General features: G+C 36.7%; 2 protein-coding genes across 2 annotated transcripts in view; one reads left to right on the plus strand and one right to left on the minus strand.

Moving 5' to 3' along the window:
* LOC106055969 (fatty acid-binding protein homolog 8-like) lies at nucleotides 1-13,016 on the plus strand. The gene is made up of 5 exons (XM_013212483.2): nucleotides 1-264; nucleotides 1,918-2,320; nucleotides 8,213-8,382; nucleotides 9,486-9,602; nucleotides 12,397-13,016. The coding sequence occupies exons 2-5, from the start codon at nucleotides 1,960-1,962 to the stop codon at nucleotides 12,478-12,480; spliced, it is 732 nt and encodes a 243-aa protein (XP_013067937.2). The 5' UTR covers nucleotides 1-264; nucleotides 1,918-1,959; the 3' UTR covers nucleotides 12,481-13,016.
* LOC106055968 (uncharacterized) overlaps nucleotides 12,091-24,311 on the minus strand; it is a 23,317-nt gene continuing 11,096 nt past the window's right edge. Inside the window, exons 8-13 of the mRNA XM_056006822.1 lie at nucleotides 22,019-22,156; nucleotides 21,327-21,482; nucleotides 20,746-21,237; nucleotides 20,420-20,631; nucleotides 15,319-15,376; nucleotides 12,091-14,099 (exon numbers count right to left, since the gene is read on the minus strand). Coding sequence (XP_055862797.1) covers nucleotides 13,639-14,099; nucleotides 15,319-15,376; nucleotides 20,420-20,631; nucleotides 20,746-21,237; nucleotides 21,327-21,482; nucleotides 22,019-22,156 — 1,517 coding nt within the window. The 3' untranslated portion in view covers nucleotides 12,091-13,638. The remainder of the gene's footprint in view (nucleotides 14,100-15,318; nucleotides 15,377-20,419; nucleotides 20,632-20,745; nucleotides 21,238-21,326; nucleotides 21,483-22,018; nucleotides 22,157-24,311) is intronic.

Below are 24,311 nucleotides of genomic sequence, written 5' to 3' on the forward strand. Positions count from 1 at the left end.
GTAATCATCGTATCGAACACACAAGTGTGTAACAATGTAATCATCGTATCGAACACACAAGTGTGTAACAATGTGATTATCGTATCGAACACACACGTGTGTATTAATGTTATCATATTCAAGGTAAAAAAAAACAGCTTATCTTCACTAGTCTGTTTAGAAATCAACAAGTTATACATAGCTGAACATGTTTGATGACTTGTTCAAGTGAACAATGAACTGCTACTGACATAAGTAGTACAGCTAACTCGTTTGGTCAATCAGGTAATCGAAACTATCTAATACAATTAATGGATAATGAAAACATGTTTTTATGATATATTTATCATATAATGAAATGCATTATAAAAATGCTAGTCAAATATAAGTGAAGTTTGAATGTTAATGTTGAAACTAATGAATTCAAATATACCGATAAAATGATATAACATAGCAGCACTACAGTACCAATTGCAAAGTCATTGATAAAGAGTAACAAATAAAAACAAATGAAAATTAATAAATTAAATAAATTAATCTTATTCATAAACATGTACACTGACTTAAAATTCAAAACATCTAAGTGTTATAATAAATAAAATGTAATCAAAGAATGGACACATGGTTGAGGTAATTTTTGAAAAAATCAATCATAGTTTTATGGTTTATTAAAAAAAAATTGTACTAATTAATAAATTAAACAGGAAGAAAAAACTAGAAAACATAAAAAACATTTAAAAAAAATAAAGCTTATATTATGTGTAATTGTATAAATTAGTTCGGATCAGTCATGCTTTTAGATTTCTCAGTGCAATTTGATCCTTTCACTTTTCAGAGTGAATGTTACCGAGATCGATTGTTAAATGTATTATAAAACCTGTTCATTCAGGGCTCAAGCCTCCTAAGGGGGGTAAATTAAACCTATACCATCACATCTGTCAAGTACGATTTCTTTCCCTTGTGCGATACCAAACAAAATAATTAATTACCATAGTTAATTAACTAATTGGTAATTTTCTTTTATTTAATTTTGTTTTGTCAGGTACAATAAATAATTGTGCAAAATTTTAGCTTGAACCGACATTGGGTGTTGGAGAAATAACGTGTACAAACTTTGACCAGACAGAGTGAGTTATTATAAGCATAGTAATTAAAATGCTATTTAACCCAGGTTATGCCAATATTAGAATATGCGTCCTCTGGGACCCCCTCAACTCAAGAAAACATAAAGAAACTGAACAGACGCAAATAGAGCTGTGAGAGTTATAACAATCTAGTAATCCCATTGGATTAGAGTAACACTAGTAGTAAACTCACTAAACTTAGAGATGCTTCAAGACAGAAGTATAAAAAGTAAAGTAGCAATTATACATAAAACACTGAACCATGATTTACAAATACAAAAACACAAAACAAAGGTAAAGGATCATTTCTTATCCCAGATACTAGCACACATTGATAGAAGTTTTCCTTCTTCCTTAGTGACATTGGAGCATGGAACGGGTTGCCTGGATCAGCCAGGAAAACAAATGACTTAGTAAGGTTTACGTCTGAAATAAATATACACAGATTGACACATGGATACGAAAAGGACGAAACTATATTCTGTTAGGAAGTAACGTCAGTAATTTATAAGATAAGATGCGACTTGTGATGGAGAGAAAAAGGGAAGAAACTAAATTGTAACATTTTAAAAAATCTGACGAGTTCTGAAGCCTCTGACCTCCGACTGTTTGGTCTTTTCATTTAATGAACACTAAAAAGAGTCTTGCGAACAAAAACAAACTTTTAAAAAACAAGACACTTTTAATATTTTAAACACATAATTCATTTTAAGGTTGATGTTTTAAATGAATCTTTTGTCCGTTAAGGTTGATGTTAGTCCACAAAATGTATAGGGTGTTACCTCACAGAACGTGAATGTTTCTCTATTACCAGAAAGTTTGTCTCCAGAGAATCGTTTAGGATTTAAAAATAGACATGGAAGATTTACTTGGTCTCGGCTTGGACTCAGTCTCACCAGTAACAGCTGCTCCTCAAGTCAACACAAATTTAGCTCCATCTCAGACAGAGTCACTCAAAGAAACATCCGCTGCTACCACAGTGGAGCCTCCTTCATCTGTAGCCACAGAGACTTTATCCCAACCACAAACAACACCAGCCACAGCATCACCAACAGACATAACAGCAGGAAAAACAGCAACAAAGCCAAACTCTGAGATGTTCACGTTAAAACAAGAGGAGCCGTCTACAGAAGTTCTCAAAGAGATTCAGGCCAAGTTTGGTGGTCGATGGAAACTGGTTCGATCTGATCCATATGCTGAGTATCTCAAAGCTGCTGGTAAGAATTGGACACATTAAATAAGTCAGGTCATAGTATCTAAATCTTGATTAATGGAGTAGGTAGCCAAAATAAGTCAGGTCATAGTATCTAAATCTTGATTAATGGAGTAGGTAGCCAAAATAAGTCAGGTCATAGTATCTAAATCTTGATTAATGGAGTAGGTAGCCAAAATAAGTCAGGTCATAGTATCTAAATCTTGATTAATGGAGTAGGTAGCCAAAATAAGTCAGGTCATAGTATCTAAATCTTGATTAATGGAGTAGGTAGCCAAAATAAGTCAGGTCATAGTATCTAAATCTTGATTAATGGAGTAGGTAGCCAAAATAAGTCAGGTCATAGTATCTAAATCTTGATTAATGGAGTAGGTAGCCAAAATAAGTCAGGTCATAGTATCTAAATCTTGATTAATGGAGTAGGTAGCCAAAATAAGTCAGGTCATAGTATCTAAATCTTGATTAATGGAGTAGGTAGCCAAAATAAGTCAGGTCATAGTATCTAAATCTTGATTAATGGAGTAGGTAGCCAAAATAAGGCAGGTCATGGTATCTAAATCTTGATTAATGGAGTAGGTAGCCAAAATAAGTCAGGTCATGGTATCTAAATCTTGATTAAAGGAGTAGGTAGCCAAAATAAGTCAGGTCATGGTATCTAAATCTTGATTAATGGAGTAGGTAGCCAAAATAAGTCAGGTTATGCTATCTAAATCTTGATCTTAATGGAGTAGGTAGCCAAAATAAGTCAGGTCATGGTATCTAAATCTTGATTAATGTAGTAGGTAGCCAAAATAAGTCAGGTCATGGTATCTAGATCTTGATTAATGGAGTAGGTAGCCAAAATAGGTCATGCCATGGTATCTAAATCTTGAATTTAATGGAGTAGGTAGCCAAAATAAGTCAGGTCATGGTATCTAAATCTTAATCTTAATGGAGTAGGTAGCCAAAATAAGTCAGGCCATGGTATCTAAATCTTGAATTTAATGGAGTAGGTAGCCAAAATAAGTCAGGCTATGGTATCTAAATCTTAATCTTAATGGAGTAGGTAGCCAAAATAAGTCAGGCCATGGTATCTAAATCTTGAATTTAATGGAGTAGGTAGCCAAAATAAGTCAGGCCATGGTATCTAAATCTTGAATTTAATGGAGTAGGTAGCCAAAATAAGTCAGGCCATGGTATCTAAATCTTGAATTTAATGGAGTAGGTAGCCAAAATAAGTCAGGCCATGGTATCTAAATCTTGAATTTAATGGAGTAGGTAGCCAAAATAAGTCAGGCCATGGTATCTAAATCTTGATTAATGGAGTCGGTAGCCAAAATCACACTAAAAATCGAAGCCTAGTAAATCCAAAGCCCGTATTAAAGTAATTTGGACAGAGCACGAGATAAGTGATGCTCCAGTTCCTGGTACAACCAATAAAGTCTTTATTTCCTTTCCACGTTAACAGAAAGCCTAATATTTTAAGTTACGGCGTTCACCTAATTTTTGGAGACAATGTCTAGACTTTGGAACATGTTTACAGGCTTAGGAACATGTTTACAGACTTGGGAACATGTTTACATTTCTTACAACTTGACACTCACTTCAAACTTTCTTGTCCTTGTCTTTCAAAGCTCTCCGAGTTCGTCGCTGAGCATATGATGAGCATTGAGACGTTTCTTTGGTCAAAGTTCAGCTGAAAGAGACAAACCTCAGCCAAGAAATGAAGCCACCTTATGATTCTGTGACTATGCCTCGGATGTAAGCTGCTGGCTCTATGGCTTGCTTGGGAAGTTCTCACCATTCTAATTATTTTGAACACACCCAGTTAACCAACTGGTTTAATAAGCAATGACTTGAAACGTGAAGAAACAGAACCATTTACACTGCAACTTAACCGTATGGTTCATTGAATAGAAGCTTTAGCATAATATTTATATGTCCCCTGATGCACATACACTTCACAGCTTGCGTACCTCAGTGATCCTCAAAGCTAACCGGTGGGAGCTCATTACTCCTGGCAGGTAGGCGGCAAAATAAAAGTTGCATCACCCTCGCCGGAACATAAGGGTTGTTCACAACCTTTCCATGAAAACAAAATACTGTTAAAGAACCATAGCAAAAACAAAAACAGTTGACTTAGTCAGAGGTGAGAGTAGAGCTCCTCAAAGGAGACTTATGAACTTATGCAGGGAAAGTCGAACGAATTCTGTAAGACCACTCTACTTAAGCCGATGAAAAAAGAAACCTTTCTTTACTTAGATGCATCATTTAACTTGGGAACATGGTGTGTCCGTACCTAGCTGGATGTGCACAAGTTGTCAAGGAAATGGCTAACTACAAACTATACCCATTGAGAATAAGAGAATATCGATGGAACAATTTCGGAGTAAAAAGACTGCAATCAGGAGAAACCCTTCTCTTCTCTGGAAAGGAAAAAGAATATTTCCATGAAAATGGTGTAGCATTACTACTTAAGAAGGAAGCTTTTAAAAGTCTGTTGGAATGGGAACCAGTTTCAGAAAGAACAAGGTTACAAAGACAGTTTGTGTTGAAACACAAACTCAAAATCGGCCCCCGAAGTGGTCCACCCTGGCAGATAAAAAGGCAAGTTGCAATATTTTCACAAGGAATATCATGATGAAATTCTATCAAAGGCAAATGACAGAGAAGAATTGAGAAAGAAGGTTGACAGATCTTGGGTGGTGCCCCAGCGCTCCAGCAGACCAAAGGATAGGTGAAAGTGAAGTTAGATGTGAACCATGAATAACTGATGTCTTATAATGATTATCCAATTGGTCTAATTGTTTTGTAAAGGGCCAATTCTCTTATTGAAAACCTCAAGAAAAAAAAAACATTTCGTAAACAAAAAACAAAAAAAACAAAAAAAAAAATATTTTAGTTAATTCCACGAGTGCCTGGCTGTACCACAGTACACGTGATAATATGGAAAATTACTTATTAATTGTTGTTTTACAATATGTTCCACTTATATGCATACTCAATAGATTTTTTCTCTTTAAAAATAAAAGTTAAAATTCTTTTGTAAGTAGGTCTAGTTAGTATGACAGAACTTACGTAACTTTGTAATACAATTGTAAACAAAAAATTGAGAAAAAAAAAAACTAAAACCTTTTGCATAAATGTATTAAAAATATGGTAAATGGTCATCTCCCTTACTAAATAGCCTCCAGTATTTGTTACTATTAATAGTGAATAGTTATAAAAATGGTGTATTTTTATAAAAAAAACTGCTTGCATACTTGATTTTAAAAATGATTTTTTTCGCTTTCAGAAAAAAAAAGTAGCAGTTGCATCAGAACTTTTAATGGTCTAAGATATTATTATGTCGGATTTTTCCTATCTTTTCTAGTTTACCACATCTAAATGGGAAGGACGGACGGACAGACAAACCACACAAAACTAATAGCGTCTTTTCCCCTTTCGGGGGCCGCTAAAAATTAGAGCCATATTTTTGTCTAAGTTCTAAAATGTTCACGTTATTATGTGTTATGCTCCCACCAACCTTGCAAGTGATACTGACAGAAACACGTTTTATGACCAACTGCAAATTAGAGTTGACAAAATACCAACAAGAGATGTTTTGATTGTCATGGGAATCTTGAATACCAAACTGGAAAGTGATAAGAGAGACTTGGAAAGAGATGTCATGGGAGTCTTGAATACCAAACTGGGAAGTGATGAGAGAGACATGGCAAGAGATGTCATGGGAGTCTTCAATACCAAACTGGGAAGTGATAAGAGAGACTTGGCAAGAGATGTCATGGGAGTCTTCAATACCAAACTGGGAAGTGATAAGAGAGACATGGCAAGAGATGTCATGGGAGTCTTCAATACCAAACTGGGAAGTGATAAGAGAGACTTGGCAAGAGATGTCATGGGAGTCTTCAATACCAAACTGGGAAGTGATGAGAGAGACATGGCAAGAGATGTCATGGGAGTCTTCAATACCAAACTGGGAAGTGATAAGAGAGACATGGCAAGAGATGTCATGGGAGTCTTCAATACCAAACTGGGAAGTGATAAGAGAGACATGGCAAGAGATGTCATGGGAGTCTTGAATACCAAACTGGGAAGTGATAAGAGAGACATGGCAAGAGATGTCATGGGAGTCTTCAATACCAAACTGGGAAGTGATAAGAGAGACATGGCAAGAGATGTCATGGGAGTCTTCAATACCAAACTGGGAAGTGATAAGAGAGACTTGGCAAGAGATGTCATGGGAGTCTTCAATACCAAACTGGGAAGTGATGAGAGAGACATGGCAAGAGATGTCATGGGAGTCTTGAATACCAAACTGGGAAGTGATAAGAGAGACATGGCAAGAGATGTCATGGGAGTCTTCAATACCAAACTGGGAAGTGATAAGAGAGACATGGCAAGAGATGTCATGGGAGTCTTGAATACCAAACTGGGAAGTGATGAGAGAGACATGGCAAGAGATGTCATGGGAGTCTTCAATACCAAACTGGGAAGTGATGAGAGAGACATGGCAAGAGATGTCATGGGAGTCTTCAATACCAAACTGGGAAGTGATGAGAGAGACATGGCAAGAGATGTCATGGGAGTCTTCAATACCAAACTGGGAAGTGATGAGAGAGACATGGCAAGAGATGTCATGGGAGTCTTCAATACCAAACTGGGAAGTGATGAGAGAGACATGGCAAGAGATGTCATGGGAGTCTTCAATACCAAACTGGGAAGTGATAAGAGAGACTTGGCAAGAGATGTCATGGGAGTCTTCAATACCAAACTGGGAAGTGATGAGAGAGACATGGCAAGAGATGTCATGGGAGTCTTCAATACCAAACTGGGAAGTGATGAGAGAGACTTGGCAAGAGATGTCATGGGAGTCTTCAATACCAAACTGGGAAGTGATAAGAGAGACTTGGCAGCATAAATGAAAACGGAGAAATGTTTGCAGACTTCTGTACATTTAATGAATGGGTGATAGGAGGTAGCATTTCCCTCCACAAAAATGCCACAAAGTGACATGGGTCTCACCAGACAATACGACAGAGAACCAACTCGACCACGTTACTATTAGTAAAGACTATACTGTTACTGGATGTACGAAGCAGAAGAGGAGCAGCTATTGGCTCTGAGCACCACTTAAATAAAAGGAAAAGATTTGACTTAGACATGCTCCTTGACACCAGATTAAAAAGAAATTCAAACTATTCCTTCAAAATAGATTTGCTATGATATAACTAGATGAAACCAGAACAAAGCTCAGATAAATGATCGCAAAAATTTCAAAGAAATGACTACAGAAACAAGCAATGAAGTAGGCTTACTAAGTCTTAACGCTAAAAGGGGAAAAAAAAACACTGGATTAGTGATGAGGCATGGACATTAATCGAAGAAAGGAAATATGCTAAACAGGTAGTTAGCAAAGCAAAAACGAGAAATTGCAAGCAACAATCATAACAAGACTACCAAGCAGTTTCTCAAAAAGTCAATAAAATACTTAGGCGGGACAAACTATCATTTTGTAAGTAATACTCAGAATAGGCAGAAGAAGCAGCAGATAAAGGAGCTATTGGATAAAGGAACTGTACCAAGTTACTACAAAGTCATCAAACTTCTTAGTACTCAAAAAACTAAATGCAATTTGCCAGTTGGAGACAAACAAGGAAAAATGTGTTACCACAAAGAGATAAGCGTGAAAATATGAAGGCGGATCTAAAATTGTATGTTTCGGGCAGAAGGAAGCAGTCTGTCTTAATTAAGTAAGGAAATTATTAACGGGGTTTGTTTATTACCCATAAAATGTGTACTTCAATGATGTAAAATGAATGTCAGGTAATGAACAAAGTTGTCTACTCAGTCGTGTGTTATGTTTCTATGCATTCATTTGTCATCCGCGAGTCTAACTAACATTCTATTTTCTCAGGAGTTGGTCTCTTGACTAGAACATTGGCAGGCAACTCTCTACCTGAGCAAGTATTTAGTGTGAGAGGAGATCAGATCTACGTCAGCTTCCATTCCACTCTACACAACCAGAACTACGTCTACCAACTGGAAACAGCCGTGGAGAATTTGGTGGAGAAATCTAGACAAAGTGTTAGTAGTAGTCTGAACAAATCTAGATAAAGTGTTAGTAGTAGTCTGAACAAATCTAGACAAAGTTTTAGTAGTAGTCTGAACAAATCTAGACAAAGTTTTAGTAGTAGTCTGAACAAATCTAGATAAAGTGTTAGTAGTAGTCTGAACAAATCTAGACAAAGTGTTAGTAGTAGTCTGAACAAATCTAGACAAAAGTTTAAGTTGTCTGAACAAATCTATATACATTGTTAATAGTCTGACCACATTTCTAGAATGTCATTACAGCGATGTGGCTAAGTTAAAATCTAAGGGGAATTAAGAAGCCGTTGAAATGACGTCATTAGTATGTGTGCTTATCCAGAAACATGTTGATCCAAACGAGACCAATCGCCATAACGTGCTCTCAACTATGTTTACAAATGTCCTGCCATGAATGTAGAAACAAAAGATCTAACGATATAACCATTTTTTTGGTCAAGTGGTTACTTAACAGAAGCGCCCACATTTAATAATCTACATACTGGCAGCTCTGTCCTACCACGACACAGTAGAAGATTAAATTCAACATGTACTTTAATAAATAGCATAAAAATATTTATAGTCGTTACTAATTTACAGAATCCAATAACTCTGCCGAATTTGAGCTTCTCGTGAAATAAAAGTGCTGTTGTCATGTAGAGTTATTATTTTGTTGCAATAAGATGTTTTGTAAAGTGAGGGAACATTTTCATAAATTTAAAAGTAATCTGGAGTTACGTGCATTGAGTTTCCTCCCCTAATACGACGCTCTTTACAACAGAGATCTAATAATCATTCTACAGTCTAGAAGCTGTTTAGTCTAGATACCAGTCCAATAAGTTACCCAGGCTAGTAATAAAACAGACGAGTGAATACTTGTCAAACATTTGGCAATTTTCTTTATTATTTACAGTAGCATTTCTAATTAATTAATACAATTTAATGGTTTAATTATCGCAATACATACACTCTAACAAAACACTAAGTAAACACTCATGTCGACTGCCCAAGTATAATTTACATAAAGGTCTTTATAAAATACATTGTTTCCCGTGAGGAGGCAACAATACTTCCGTTAGTTATCTGTCATCTGTATCCATTAGGTTTTTGCCAGCTACAAAGATGGAAAACTTATTTTATTACTGACATCATTGGAAGAGGGATGGAACAAAACACAAGGAGTCGAGAGATTTATCAATGATCTAGGGGAGCATGTTATGGTAGGTACTTCAAAAACATCATTAAATCTTGCATGTTATGGTAGGTGCTTCAAAAACATCATTAAATCTTGCATGTTATGGTAGGTGCTTCAAAAACATCATTAAATCTTGCATGTTATGGTAGGTGCTTCAAAAACATCATTAAATCTTGCATGTTATGGTAGGTACTTCAAAAACATCATTAAATCTTGCATGTTATGGTAGGTGCTTCAAAAACATCATTAAATCTTGCATGTTATGGTGGGTACTTCAAAAACATCATTAAATCTTGCATGTTATGGTAGGTGCTTCAAAAACATCATTAAATCTACCAATCAAAAAGAGAAAAAGCGTTTTGGACAAACATAGAGATATTTCGGGTTCAAATCTTGCTAAGATTTTGAAATTCGTTTATTTGTAAAGTGCCTGACTCTAATAGGTAGTTGGGGAACACGATGGCGAGTTGTTGTTGTGCTGGTCCCTTGTTAAACTTCGGCCATTGAAACAGATGACTTTTACATCCTCTGCCCTATAGGTGGGTTCTTTAATTTTTTTTTTATTAAAACGAAAGCACGTTATGGCACGCATAGAGACCGTTGAATGTAAAACCTTAAAAGTGAAACTATTTTGTTTTCAGAAAATTTTTTATATTAAATCTACTAGATATAAGCACAAAATACCTTTGATTGAAGTATGTATTTACCAGATCTCTGAAACTATCATACGTATTGTAATGAAATGTCCTGCACATGTTTCTTTCACCTCTTAAAGTGCAAACTAAGACACGATTTAGACAGATTCACAAACCTAACCACTTTGTCATTCGCCAAAAAATTAAAAAATGCAAGCTTTATATTATACCTTTGTATTTTTTCACAGCGCGACGCCATGATGCTCTGTCATGTGCCTGTCTACCAGGTGGCTGGGTCTATGCTGAACGCCTTCAGAGAAGCTTTGAGGGTGTCCCTGAGCGCTTTCTTTGACCACCTTGCGAGCGCTTTCCTTCGCTTCGTTTTGTTTGACATGTTTCGGATGTTCCTTCAGAGTTGAAGATAGTTGACTTCCTAGTCCAAACCTCCCGCAGGACGACGGGGGATGGGAGCTGGCAGGGTTTGATAGTCCAGCGCGCAGCCATCAGTAACGACGTATGAATACAACGTGTTTCCCCCCCCCTCGACTTGTTTTTTCGTGGGGTGACTATCCGCAGAAATAAGAGAGTGATCATTCCTTTACTTCTTGCTCGTCCAAACTGTTAAGTGAAGAGGATGATTATACATATAGATAGAAGAGATTGAATTGAGAATCCGCAGAAATAAGAGAGTGATCATTCCTTTACTTCTTGCTCGTCCAAACTGTTAAGTGAAGAGGATGATTATATATATAGATAGAAGAGATTGAATTGAGAATCCGCAGAAATAAGAGAGTGATCATTCCCTTACTTCTTGCTCGTCCAAACTGTTAAGTGAAGAGGATGATTATACATATAGATAGAAGAGATTGAAGTGAGAATCCGCAGAAATAAGAGAGTGATCATTCCTTTACTTCTTGCTCGTCCAAACTGTTAAGTGAAGAGGATGATTATATATATAGATAGAAGAGATTGAATTGAGAATCCGCAGAAATAAGAGAGTGATCATTCCTTTACTTCTTGCTCGTCCAAACTGTTAAGTGAAGAGGATGATTATATATATAGATAGAAGAGATTGAATTGAGAATCCGCAGAAATAAGAGAGTGATCATTCCTTTACTTGTTGCTCGTCCAAACTGTTAAGTGAAGAGGATGATTATATATATAGATAGAAGAGATTGAATTGAGAATCCGCAGAAATAAGATAGTGATCATTCCTTTACTTGTTGCTCGTCCAAACTGTTAAGTGAAGAGGATGATTATATATATAGATAGAAGAGATTGAATTGAGAATCCGCAGAAATAAGAGAGTGATCATTCCTTTACTTGTTGCTCGTCCAAACTGTTAAGTGAAGAGGATGATTATATATATAGATAGAAGAGATTGAATTGAGAATCCGCAGAAATAAGAGAGTGATCATTCCTTTACTTGTTGCTCGTCCAAACTGTTAAGTGAAGAGGATGTATTAGATAGATAGATAGAAGAGATTGAAGTGAGAATCTGAAGTAAAGTCAGGGCTTGTACGTAGGGCTAACTTTTATGTTGTGGGCGGGGGGGAGGGTGAACGTTATGCTAAAATTCACGGGCCTAAAGCATGTGTGTGTGTGTGTATCGGGGCGTTATAGAGCGCCTCTTTCCAAATCAAGTCAAAAGTTTATGCAGTGGCGTAGCTAGGATGGGGGTCCGAATTTCTTTTTTCCATTAAATATTACGCCATTATCTCATGTCATGATGTTGAATGTCAAAATGTAAGGGCCCGAGATCAAGCCCCCAGGCAGTCTATGTTGGAGACATTACGATGCGCAGGTAAAGGAGGCTTCCAGAGAGAAAGAAAGAGAGAGCTGGCCTACTAATTCGCGAGCTACAAAGTGTGTTGGGGGGAGGGGGATCGTTTATTGAAATTTCAACAAAGAAAAGGAGGGGGATATTCCGGTCATAAGAAACGACATAAAGCCTGGGAACAAATCAACGGGCGTAGCCGGTGTGTAATGAAAACCTAAATTATGTCAAGTCAAAGGCGATGATTTGACAATTAAAAAAAAATGTTTGCTCACCATATTGGCGTATGTGAAAGAATTATGAATGTTAATTTTTTTACTGTCTGATGTAGATGAAAAATCTTTGCTCAGTCTGCAGTGCAGCTATGTATTCAACTATTCTATGCACCTCTGTCTTGTATTTCTCAGATCCACACCTGTGGTAATGTTGTGTGTAGAAGATACTTTACTCGACTCCCAGATCTTGTAACACTACCACCTCTAGCACAATGAAAGACATTCAGACGAGTGGAAGAACTTGACTACACCAACATTTACATTGTCCAATTATCCAGTGCTAAATAGTAGAGTTAATGAAGGGCGACAAGCATCAGTGCAGGATACTTGACATCAATGTTACATACATCACTGCTCTAATAGTTAGTGCTATATCATAGAGTTTAGAAGTTGTAATAAACCAATGTTCAGTATTATAATCTAATGAATGTGTATATCAATCAATGCTCAATTGTACAGCTTCAATCAATGATTTTCTTATTAATGTTTACATGATACAATAAGAAGTAAATAAATGTTGACATATTATACAATAATAAGAGACCTAGTCTAAATAGATGTCTCTATTAACTTGTATGTTATGAAGGTTCATCTCTAAATCAATGCTACGTTTTGTTAGTCAAGAAGTTTATATATACATATATCTCTCCTCTTTCTTCATTGTATGTATCGTTTTAATGGGTCACCTTGTCATTGTCAAAATAAATAACTTCCAATAATTTATTATAAAAAATGTTCTATTCAATATAAAATGTATGTCTTTCAGGGTCTATTACATTCCTTGATTTATTTCTAAAAATGTTTATTTTAATTTGCACATCCATTTGTCTCAATTTAAAAAACAGTTTCCAATAAGGTTTGATGTGTCAAATTAAAGACATAATACTGTCTAAGTAACAGCCTTAAGAGTTCATGTTTCTTGAAAATTCGTATCCACAAGAAATCACGCTGCTGATTAAATTGTTAATAATTAAAGAAAGTTTTTTTTCTAAATGAATCATTCTAATTACTGCGAAGTATACAACTTACAAGGATTTATAACATTTAAATAAACATCAATAGAACTAAGTGTTTGAATTGGTGAGAACAATATACAAATAGAGTGATCCGTCAGACGCACAGGTAATGAGATCTCGAGATAGATAGATAGATAGATAGATTGATTGATAGATAGATAGATAGATAGATAGATAGATAGATAGATAGATAGATAGAGCTCGTTATAATCAAGGAAGATGGACTAGTTCAATGTTCTCTCTCATTATATGAACACTACGTTAGGTTCAATGGTTTGTGTACAACAAAAATAGAATGTTGTCGAGACTTACGCAATGCATTTCTCTATCTCATGCAGTTGAAAAAAAAAAAAGTCCCTTAAAACTCGGACTCTTCAAAAATGCCATGCAAAGTTATTTTACTGAAATCTTCTTTTGTCTGAGATTGAAATGATTTTTCATCTTGCTTAATGACGTCATTGACATTTGTGTTCAAGCTACTTTCTATTAAATTGTCGAACTTAAAACATGTCAGACCAATCAGTTGAATTACTAAACTAAAACTAAAAATTGCGGCCACACAATAACATATAACATCACTTCCTGCAAAGGCATATAGAACACTCAAACAAATAAACCATAGGAAGTTGGAGATGGTTAAACCCAGCATGGTTCTTCCGCGAAGGCTGTGTAAATCGTCAGTTAATTGGTGCTTAGGCTTCCCTTTGTTGACGTCATTGCCAATGTACACATTGATCAAATTGTTCCAGAATGTACGTTCAGTGTCGCCACCTGGCATGGAGCTCAACTCTTGAAGACTTGACACCTTAATATCATAATCTAAATAATAATAGAAAGAGTAACAAACCCTAGCATAGTTATAATTGTTTTTAATAAGTATTTGTGTAGAATGTAGATCTATACAGGCAAAAAAAACACTATTTGCCAGACTGTTAATTGTTTTCCATAATAAAACTCGTAGACTTATATATACTACTCTAGACTGGACATGGAGATTTTTAAACATTACAAAAAATGTGTAAATTTTTTAGAAAGTTGAATCAAGGCGTTGTTTTGTAAAGTAGTTAAAAGAAGTACATTTGTTTGTTTTTTCAACCCTCACCTATGTAACATTTAATTTAATTTTTAGATCTAGATCTAGAAATGAACATCAAAAAATGAGAGAACTCTCGTCTCATAATTATTATTTTGCAATTTTTAGATCCATAATCTAGAAAGATCTATGTAATCAATCTATTTAAACATTAGATGATTTAAATCAACATGAATTATTTCGATCTAGGATTTTTGAAGCAATATCTCAATGGAAACAAACAGGAAATGGCTTTGTTTCATATATTTGCGTGAATATCCGAGAAATGATTTTGCATTATTTCTAAACTTTGAAAACTAAAGATCATTAATTTTCAAAGACAGAAAAGATTGATTGGGGCGACTCCGCCTGGAGCTTGAAAAAGAGTTTACGTACATAAAAATGTATATAGGTTTGTGAATCGATCAATCGCGGATAAGAATGTATTTCCGGATTCCAGTCTAGTCTACTATATAAGTCTAGGATAAAACTCAAGTCAAAGCACTGGTGTAGCTAGGGATTTTTTCAGGGGGCGGGGGGGGGGGGGCTTGACCTTTTTAGGAGCCCCCGCATTGTAACATGCGACATCATGACATGTACTTATAAATATGTGTCGAAATTCAAATTGGTCATATAAGTAAATTAACAAAAAAAAAAACAACCTTAAGACTGTTTTAATGAATGATACCGTTGTTTATTGGCGAGATAATGCACAAGTGACAAATCTCAAGTCATAGCGCCTCATGTCGTGCTTTATAGGCAGCAAGGGTCAAAGGTCATCTATAACGTCATGTATAATCTAGATCAGTGGTTTCTAGTAGTTTTGATTCCACATGGGAGTGGCGTAATATTTAATGTGAAAAAAAAATTAGGACATGCATTTGGTTGATGGAGGCCCGTGGGGACTTTTCAATGTGGACCCCCCTCCCGCACCCAAGCTACGCCACTGAGTCAAAGATAACTTACTTGTAAATGTATCTTCTTCTTCTTCCTCTGGACTCTGACAGCAGCCATGGGAACCTGCCTGTTTGTAACAGAACATGGAGAGCACTAAGGAATCACATTTTCTAAGCTTTTTTTGTGTTAGTTCTGAATTTATTTAGTTGGCAGTAGTGACGATTATTTGACGTCCTTGACATTGCTTAGTTTATCGTGACAAATGTAATAGACACATGCATAAATTGTTTACAAAAAAAAATGGCAACATGCTGGAAATGATCCGTTAACAAAAACACACATTTTTGTTTATTTTATTTCTTTTTAGTGCAAAGTTATTCTACTGGAAGTTATAATAATAATCATAATAATCTTTATGATACATAAATTATATCTTCTATATAGCGTTACTTTCATGCTTGGAGCGCTATGGTCCAATCTCATTTGTGGATTAGTGGGGGTGGTGGTGGGGGTATCTGGGAGAAGATTTTCCGTGCTGTCTTTACGCGCTCAGTAAACACAACTCTGCTCGAGTCGGGTATATAACCTCTGGTATTTGTGGTTACCCAAGCCAAGCCAAGTTCAAGCGTACTTAGCCTCTCAACCATTCGTCTTACAATTGGTGCATTACACCAAACAAACATTCTAGACTTCAATACGAGCTGATGTATAAATATGTGTAAACAAGCATTAGCCACCGGCTTCGCTCGTTGATTTGTTCCCAGGCTGTATATTGTGTTGTTGTTTTTTTTTGCTATGGTCCCCTTCTCCTTTTTCTAACTTAAAACAATATAATGATACTAGTCGACCGGCGGCGTAGCATACGCCGCTATTTTGCAGGGCCAGTCTTAGGCCACTGCAACCTATGCGACCGTGTCATTCAATATGAAAAACGCCAATCCTACGCGCGATAAATAAAAACGGCATTATGCATTAGCAGTAAATGTGTAATCAGGTGAAAGAAGCTTCTCGCGCCTCAAAATAATGAACAAATACTTGAGGTCAACCATTCTCAAAGATAGATTGAAACATTTGGTAATTCTTGCTAATGAGCGGGATCTATGTAGGACAGAATTATTATGATATTGCAGGGCCGGACTTAGGCCACTGCAACCTATGCGACCGCAGTGGGCCCCGCACTTTCATAGGATTCGCTCTAATTCAAGGTGTATAAATTATTAAATTAAACCATTTTATAACTTAAAACAGATTTCCCGCGTCCTCCTGTCGATTTACCAGGAGCTCCTGGAAATCTCCCGAAATTTCAAAATATATGAAAAAGTCCTTAAAATATACGGAAATATATACACAAAAATTGTCATTTTGGGGTGTCCTTCAATATGGAAAGTGCCAATCTTAAGCGCGGCATTATGCATCAGCCGTAATTGTGTAATCTGGTGAAAGAAGCTTCTCGCGCCTCAAACTAATGAAGAATTACTTGAGGTCAACAATTCTCAAAGATAGATTGAAACATTTGGTAATTCTTGCTATTGAGCGTGATCTATGTAGGAAACAGAATTATTATGATATACTGTATGACCTTGCTACACGCGAGGCTCGTAAAGTTATTCTGTACGTAGTAAAGAATGAATAAAACGCATAGACGAATTTATTTTCTAATACAAACTCTTAAATTTCACTTATTATCCGCTTCTCTACCTAAACTTGGTCCCACGAAATCCGCTTCGCATAGGGCCCCACAATGGTTACGTCCGGCCCTGCTATTTACATATATATAGATACATAGTAGATTACTTAGATTAGTTCCAAGTCCCAACCTCCCGCAGGACAAAGGGGGATGGGAGCGGGCAGGGTTTGATAAATTTAAACGACAGTCAAGCGCGCAGTCAGTCATCCGTAGTGTGAATACTACTCTTGTTTTCTCGTGGACTATCCGCATAAAAAAAAAGAGAGTGATCTTTCCTTTACTTCTTCTAGTTCAAACTGTTGAGGGAAGAGAGAATTATATGTAGAGAAAAGTAAATAGTACCCCCCCCCTCCATAAATTTCAGCTAATTTTTGTATCTATTACGTTGAATTCAACCAGCCCGTAAATTCGACTATCATTTCTCTCCAAGCCCTTTATTTTTTTTTTTTTGTTATATTTTTTTAACAGTTGAACTATCCGCATTTCAACAAACCCTCATTTAGTCCATTGTATTCTAGGATATGTTACGTTTAATTAGAACAGCCCGCTTTCAATCAGCCTCCAAAACATACTCATTTCTGGCCTTTGATTTCTATATCACTTTTCTCTCCCCAACCCTCCTTTTTTCACTTTTCCACCCCACCCCCTCCCAGCCCATCAATACACTTCCTCTCCCAAATACGTTTTTTCCAGTGAATTCAATTACCAATATCACACACACACACACACTCTGTCTCTACGCTTTAGAAACTAGTCCAACATACAGTATATACTAGTATTTAGTATTCTTCGACTTTTTATCGAAATATTTGAAAATCACTGATGCTTTGAAACACCATGAGCTTTGTCATCAAGTATTAGGATTGAGGTTATAAATTACATTTCAACTTTTATGAGACCTGTACAAGTGGAGAGAGAAGTAGTCAATGAGGCCTGTACAAGTGGAGAGAGAAGTAGTCAATGAGACCTGTACAAGTGGAGAGAGAAGTAGTAAATGAGACCTGTACAAGTGGAGAGAGAAGTAGTAAATGAGACCTGTACAAGTGGAGAGAGAAGTAGTCAATGAGGTTTGTACAAGTGAGAGAGAAGTAGTCAATGAGACCTGTACAAGTGGAGAGAGAAGTAGTCAATGAGACCTGTACAAGTGGAGAGAGAAGTAGTAAATGAGACCTGTACAAGTGGAGAGAGAAGTAGTCAATGAGACCTGTACAAGTGGAGAGAGAAGTAGTCAATGAGGCCTGTACAAGTGGAGAGAGAAGTAGTCAATGAGGCCTGTACAAGTGGAGAGAGAAGTAGTCAATGAGGCCTGTACAAGTGGAGAGAGAAGTAGTCAATGAGAAGAAGACGGGGCGCAAAATGTTCTGGAACGTCTAGTTATGTATTTCACTCTTCAATGAAGACATGCGGGAATACCCCCTGACATGCGGGAATACCCCCTGACGTAGATGTGTTCAAAATAAACATTGTCCAAACCGTCAGATCAAATTTAATTTTAATTTTTATTTTACTTTGAAAAATTATATATATAGTAAAGTGCGAAGTTCGAAATTATTAAGCCCGCAGGCAGCCATTTTCACGTTTGGATTTTTATAGCACCGTAACGGTCTGACCTATGAAAAAACTGATGGTATCTCTGAATTCCTCGTCCTTTTTTCTAAAAAAATAGATCGAATTTAATGTATCACTAGGCTTAGTTAAAAATAAATATGAGTTCAAAGAGGTGTAGGGTAGGTATCGCCAAGCGTACTTTACCTCGAGCAGATTTTTCCCCAGTTAGTAAGCTCGAATGGGTTGATGGAAGGTTCGAACAGATCAAAGAAAATATATCTAAAAACATGTTTTAATATTTAATTTTCAATATAAAGTCATTTTCTTTTTACTCCAGCGCAAGAACACCATCCATTGCACCATTTCCCAACTTCAAATAGTCTCTTTGAGCTGATGAGCCATCAGACTTAAAAATAGCCTTAATCCCATTACCCATTTCATTCACTACCGGGTAGTAAAAAAGAATAATTCCACACCTCCTGAGTTTGACCTCACCATGAACTTAGCCTTTACAAGGAAAAGGAAATAGTATGTGTCGGAAGTAAAGAAAAAAGGTGCATGCGCAGTAGCAATATTATATTAATTTGGTATACGTCTGGATCTATAGGCCTAGCACCAAACTGTCTTCTAAGTCTGGATCTATAGGCCTAGCACCAAACTGTCTTCTAAGTCTGGATCTATAGGCCTAGCACCAAACTGTATTCTAAGTCTGGATCTATAGGCCTAGCACCAAACTGTCTTCTAAGTCTGGATCTATAGGCCTAGCACCAAACTGTATTCTAAGTCTGGATCTATAGGCCTAGCACCAAACTGTCTTCTAAGTCTGGATCTATAGGCCTAGCACCAAACTGTCTTCTAAGTCTGGATCTATAGGCCTAGCACCAAACTGTCTTCTAAGTCTGGATCTATAGGCCTAGCACCAAACTGTCTTCTAAGTCTGGATCTATAGGCCTAGCACCAAACTGTCTTCTAAGTCTGGATCTATAGGCCTAGCACCAAACTGTCTTCTAAGTCTGGATCTATAGGCCTAGCACCAAACTGTATTCTAAGTCTGGATCTATAGGCCTAGCACCAAACTGTCTTCTAAGTCTGGATCTATAGGCCTAGCACCAAACTGTATTCTAAGTCTGGATCTATAGGCCTAGCACCAAACTGTCTTCTAAGTCTGGATCTATAGGCCTAGCACCAAACTGTCTTCTAAGTCTGGATCTATAGGACTAGCACCAAACTGTATTCTAAGTCTGGATCTATAGGCCTAGCACCAAACTGTATTCTAAGTCTGGATCTATAGGCCTAGCACCAAACTGTCTTCTAAGTCTGGATCTATAGGCCTAGCACCAAACTGTCTTCTAAGTCTGGATCTATAGGCCTAGCACCAAACTGTCTTCTAAGTCTGGATCTATAGGACTAGCAGTAAACTGTCTTCTAAGTCTGGATCTATAGGCCTAGCACCAAACTGTATTCTAAGTCTGGATCTATAGGCCTAGCACCAAACTGTCTTCTAAGTCTGGATCTATAGGCCTAGCACCAAACTGTCTTCTAAGTCTGGATCTATAGGACTAGCAGTAAACTGTCTTCTAAGTCTGGATCTATAGGCCTAGCACCAAACTGTCTTCTAAGTCTGGATCTATAGGCCTAGCACCAAACTGTCTTCTAAGTCTGGATCTATAGGACTAGCAGTAAACTGTCTTCTAAGTCTGGATCTATAGGCCTAGCAGTAAACTGTCTTCTAAGTCTGGATCTATAGGCCTAGCACCAAACTGTCTTCTAAGTCTGGATCTATAGGACTAGCAACAATCTTCTAGGAATCTTCTAGACCATATATCTAGAACCAGTATTGTAGACTAGACTACTGTCTTTGTTTTAGTTCTAGTTTTCGAAGGTGTTCCGATTGTAGCTCAACCAATGATACCTGATACTTGCTCTAAGTCTTACCTCACGGGTACCCCAGGATTGGTCCAACATGTTGGCGACACCGTAGACCGGAAGTACAACGAACATTGCCGGAAATAACATGGCGTAGGCAAAACCATAGATCAAACACTGGCTTTCCTTGGGGTGTAAAGCAGCGGCGTAGACAATTGCGATAATCAACAGGAACACCAGGAAATATGGACGAAACTGAATGTAACCTAGATCTTGAACATCTAAGAGGAAACAAACAGTTGTTGGAATAGAGTGACAAATAGACGGCTAACAATCTTGACTAATACAACTTACCACGAATCAAGATAACTAACCATCTTGACTGATAAACTTACCGGTGCTGATACAGCTGACTATGTACAGAATAAATCCGATGGACAAAATAAAAACAGTGGCGGCTAATAAGGAAATCATCAAGATGGAAACGATTTTTTGTTTGTCATGCTGTGCCAGACCAGAAACCAAGCAGTAACCAAGGAAGATTGCCAGGGCAAGGGGCAATGTCCAAGTCATCGGGACGCTGTAAAGAACATCAAAGCCTGCACACATGAAAACAACTGTGGTGGCAGGGGAGAGAATCACCCATAGGAATGTGCTAAGGAGTGAGATAAGGAACATGGCAGAGAAAGAGGAGTTGTTTCGGACCAGAACTGAGATGGACAGAAAAATGTCTGCTGTGTTGGACAACTCAGACAGTACCCATCGCCGCCTCTGACGCAAAAACTCGCCTACAGTCTCGGGGCAGTGAGTAGAGTTATGGGCACTTGAGGAATAAGCCAGGCGCCAGCCACGCTGCATGAGTAGTGTACACAGCCATCTGTCTTCACCTAGTCAAGAAAATAAAAGTACCTATTATCGATTGTCTTGACATTCTGGTTCACTATTTGTGGTTAAACTTTGGTGTCAACTAACTTACCATGATCCATAACTAAATTTTCAAAAGCTGAAGTAGTAGGTTTACAAAATTCAGATAAAACTGTTGCCATAGCAGCGCCGCGGTAAATACTGAAACATCCGGGGCAGCACGTAACAGAACCAATCACATTTTGAGAAGATTTGACAAGCCAAAAATCTGGAAATAAAATAAATCCTATGAGTTATAGTTTTATCAAATAGATCATAGCAGTTATAGGTTTCTTAATTAGATCATTGCAGTTATATGTTCATCAAATCGATCATAGGAGTTATAGTTTTATCAAATAGATCATAGGAGTTATAGGTTTCTCAATTAGATCATTGCAGTTACAGGTTTATCAAATAGATCATAGGAGTTATAGGTTTATCAAATAGATCATTGGAGTTATAGGTTTCTCAATTAGATCATTGCAGTTATAGGTTTATCAAATAGATCATAGGAGTTATAGGTTTCTCAATTAGATCATTGCAGTTATAGGTTTATCAAATAGATTATAGGAGTTATAGGTTTATCAAATAGATCATAGGAGTTATAGGTTTATCAAATAGATCATAGGAGTTATAGGTTTATCCAACTGAAAGAAATACAAGTTTGTACATATTTCTAGTATCATAGTTTTTACATTTAATAAATTGAAGTTTTTTTTTAATATTACTTTTATTCTATGTAATAATAGATGTAAGTATAACTACCTTTAGCATATTCAAATTTCTGATACCAAACAATTGGTTTCAATGCACCAATAGGAACTGTCCTCCCACAAACGGCTCCAACATTGTCACCTGATTGGCATTTTTCTAGAACTTGAAACAAACTCTTGGAATTAAACTCTGGAGAGATGAACAGAAATGTAAAGAATGATAGAATTTTTACTAAGTTCATTTTTTGTCTGTCTGTCTGGTAAAAAAATTGTACACATCATTTCTCCCATACCCATGCTCGGTTTAAGCTGAAATTTTGCACATTTTTTTCTCTTACCTGCCAACACAAGAATAAATTTTTTTTTAACCTTATAGCTAATTAACTAGTGGTAATTAATTTCTTTTTTCTTTTGTATTTTGAACAAGGGAAATAAATCGTAGTTGACAGATTTGGTGGTATAAGTTGAATTAGTCCCCTTGAGGACTCGAGCCCTGAGTGATGTAAACATTCACCAAGATACCCCCCCCCCCTTCTTCCCTCCCCCTTTCACAACTGGTCCAGACAGAGCGCATTAAGAAAGCTTAAAGCTAAACAGAAACGATTGTTAAAAGTATTCCTAATCTGACAGTTTTATTATGTCTAGGTCAATCCCATACCACTGATCGAAACTTATTGAAACAATTTCAATTAATATAACCTTTGTATTTTTTTAAAATGTTTTTCTTGTTAAGTTCACTTCCACTAAAATGGCTCAAAAGTTCTTAATTATTAAAACCAGAGCATCTAGCCATATACTAAAAGTTTGAATAGATTTGTTTCAATCCAACACCTAAAAAAACAAAACCATGGCAATTAAAGCTGTAAAAAAGACTCATTTCATCAAACACAGAAATACAACGAAAACTTTTTTTTTCAATTACAATGTGTGTATCTCAATCCAAATCATTTGGACTCAACTGTCTATTTAAGAAGCCATCTGTTGCCAGCTACTTTCACCAGTGAGGGTGAAATGACGTCTGAGTTGATAGTTATAGCGCTTACTGAGGGTACCTCTGTTACGCCGTCCTTCTTTTTTAAGCTCGCCAAAGAAATCGCCTTTGACATGCAGTCGTCTCCCATGAGGGATATATGTCCGACCCAGCGCAGTTGTCTAATGGTAACTAGTGCTTCTGTACTTTCCACACTGGCCTCCAGCAGAACATAATTATTTGTAATGTAGTCTTGCCAGCGTTTGCCCATCGTGAGGCGAAGGCACTTTGATAGAAGCATTCAAGGAGCTTTAAATGCCTTCGGTAGAGCACCCAGGACTTACAGCCATACAGGAATGTAGTGGGGGATCACTGCCTTATAAACACTGACTTTTGTTGCTAGGTGAAGAGTTCTATTCCGCCATACTCTCAGTCTGAGGTTACCAAAAGCGCAATTTGCCTTACTTCTTTATGTGTTCGGTTTCATAAAGCTGTTGAATGTTATGTTCTAGATTAAAAGCAGCTCGTTCTTTATTGAAACAAATATGTGAACTTAGTATCGGGAACAATCTATTTACACTGACTGAGGGAAAGATTATTTTTCAAACTTTTTTTTTTTTTGAGAGAACATTTTCTAGACTTTGTGCCGATGTTTCGGGCAGGCCAGGCGGAATCGCGCCAAGGACCGGATGTGATTCGTGGAACGCATTTGTGGCACCACTGCTGACTAGCTTAAGAGCTCTTGATTTAGATTGAAGAACAAGCAAAATATAAACAAGCAAATATACAATATCCTTTAAAAAAACAAAAAAAAAAAAAGCTTATCCAAGGCGAAGAACTCCACACTTACAAACATATCTTTCAAAAATGTAGATGTTATTTCCTTTTTCGGATATCAAACGAAATAATTATTTTTTTTTTATTGATTCAGTTTTGTTAGGTACAAAAAAATTATTGTTTGAAATGTGTGTGTGGGAGAAATAACGTGTTCAAAATGTTTTTAACAGACAGACAGACAGTTGATATAAGCTTTGTAGAAATACTTGTGAAAAACAAAGCTTATATAAGGGAAAAAATTATACAATTACTGCTATATCACTCAATACTACACGATTTATTCCCCTTTTCTATATAAAACAAAATAAATTAAAAGCCTTTAATTAATTAACTAATTGTTTTCTTTAATTGATTCATTAATAGTTGTGCAAAGTTTGATCTTGATCTGAGAATGGGAAGTGGGAAGCACTAACGTGGACAAGATTTGTACCGGACAGACAGAAGGCACATTGAGAGATCTGAAGAAAAAACAGTTTTATGTTGGATTTCTTTCTCAATGATGGCTGAACTCTATTGAAGCATAAATGAGTTAACAGTC

The sequence above is a fragment of the Biomphalaria glabrata genome, chromosome 12, assembly GCF_947242115.1.
Source record: "Biomphalaria glabrata chromosome 12, xgBioGlab47.1, whole genome shotgun sequence".
Classification (NCBI taxonomy): Eukaryota; Metazoa; Mollusca; class Gastropoda; family Planorbidae; genus Biomphalaria; species Biomphalaria glabrata.

Coding starts and splice junctions, on each gene's coding strand:
- LOC106055969 (XM_013212483.2), top strand. CDS start 1,960: ATGGAAGATTTACTTGGTCTCGGCTTGGACTCAGTCTCACCAGTAACA. Junction 2,321..8,212: donor TGAGTATCTCAAAGCTGCTG/GTAAGAATTGGA, acceptor CTATTTTCTCAG/GAGTTGGTCTCTTGACTAGA. Junction 8,383..9,485: donor TGGAGAAATCTAGACAAAGT/GTTAGTAGTAGT, acceptor TGTATCCATTAG/GTTTTTGCCAGCTACAAAGA.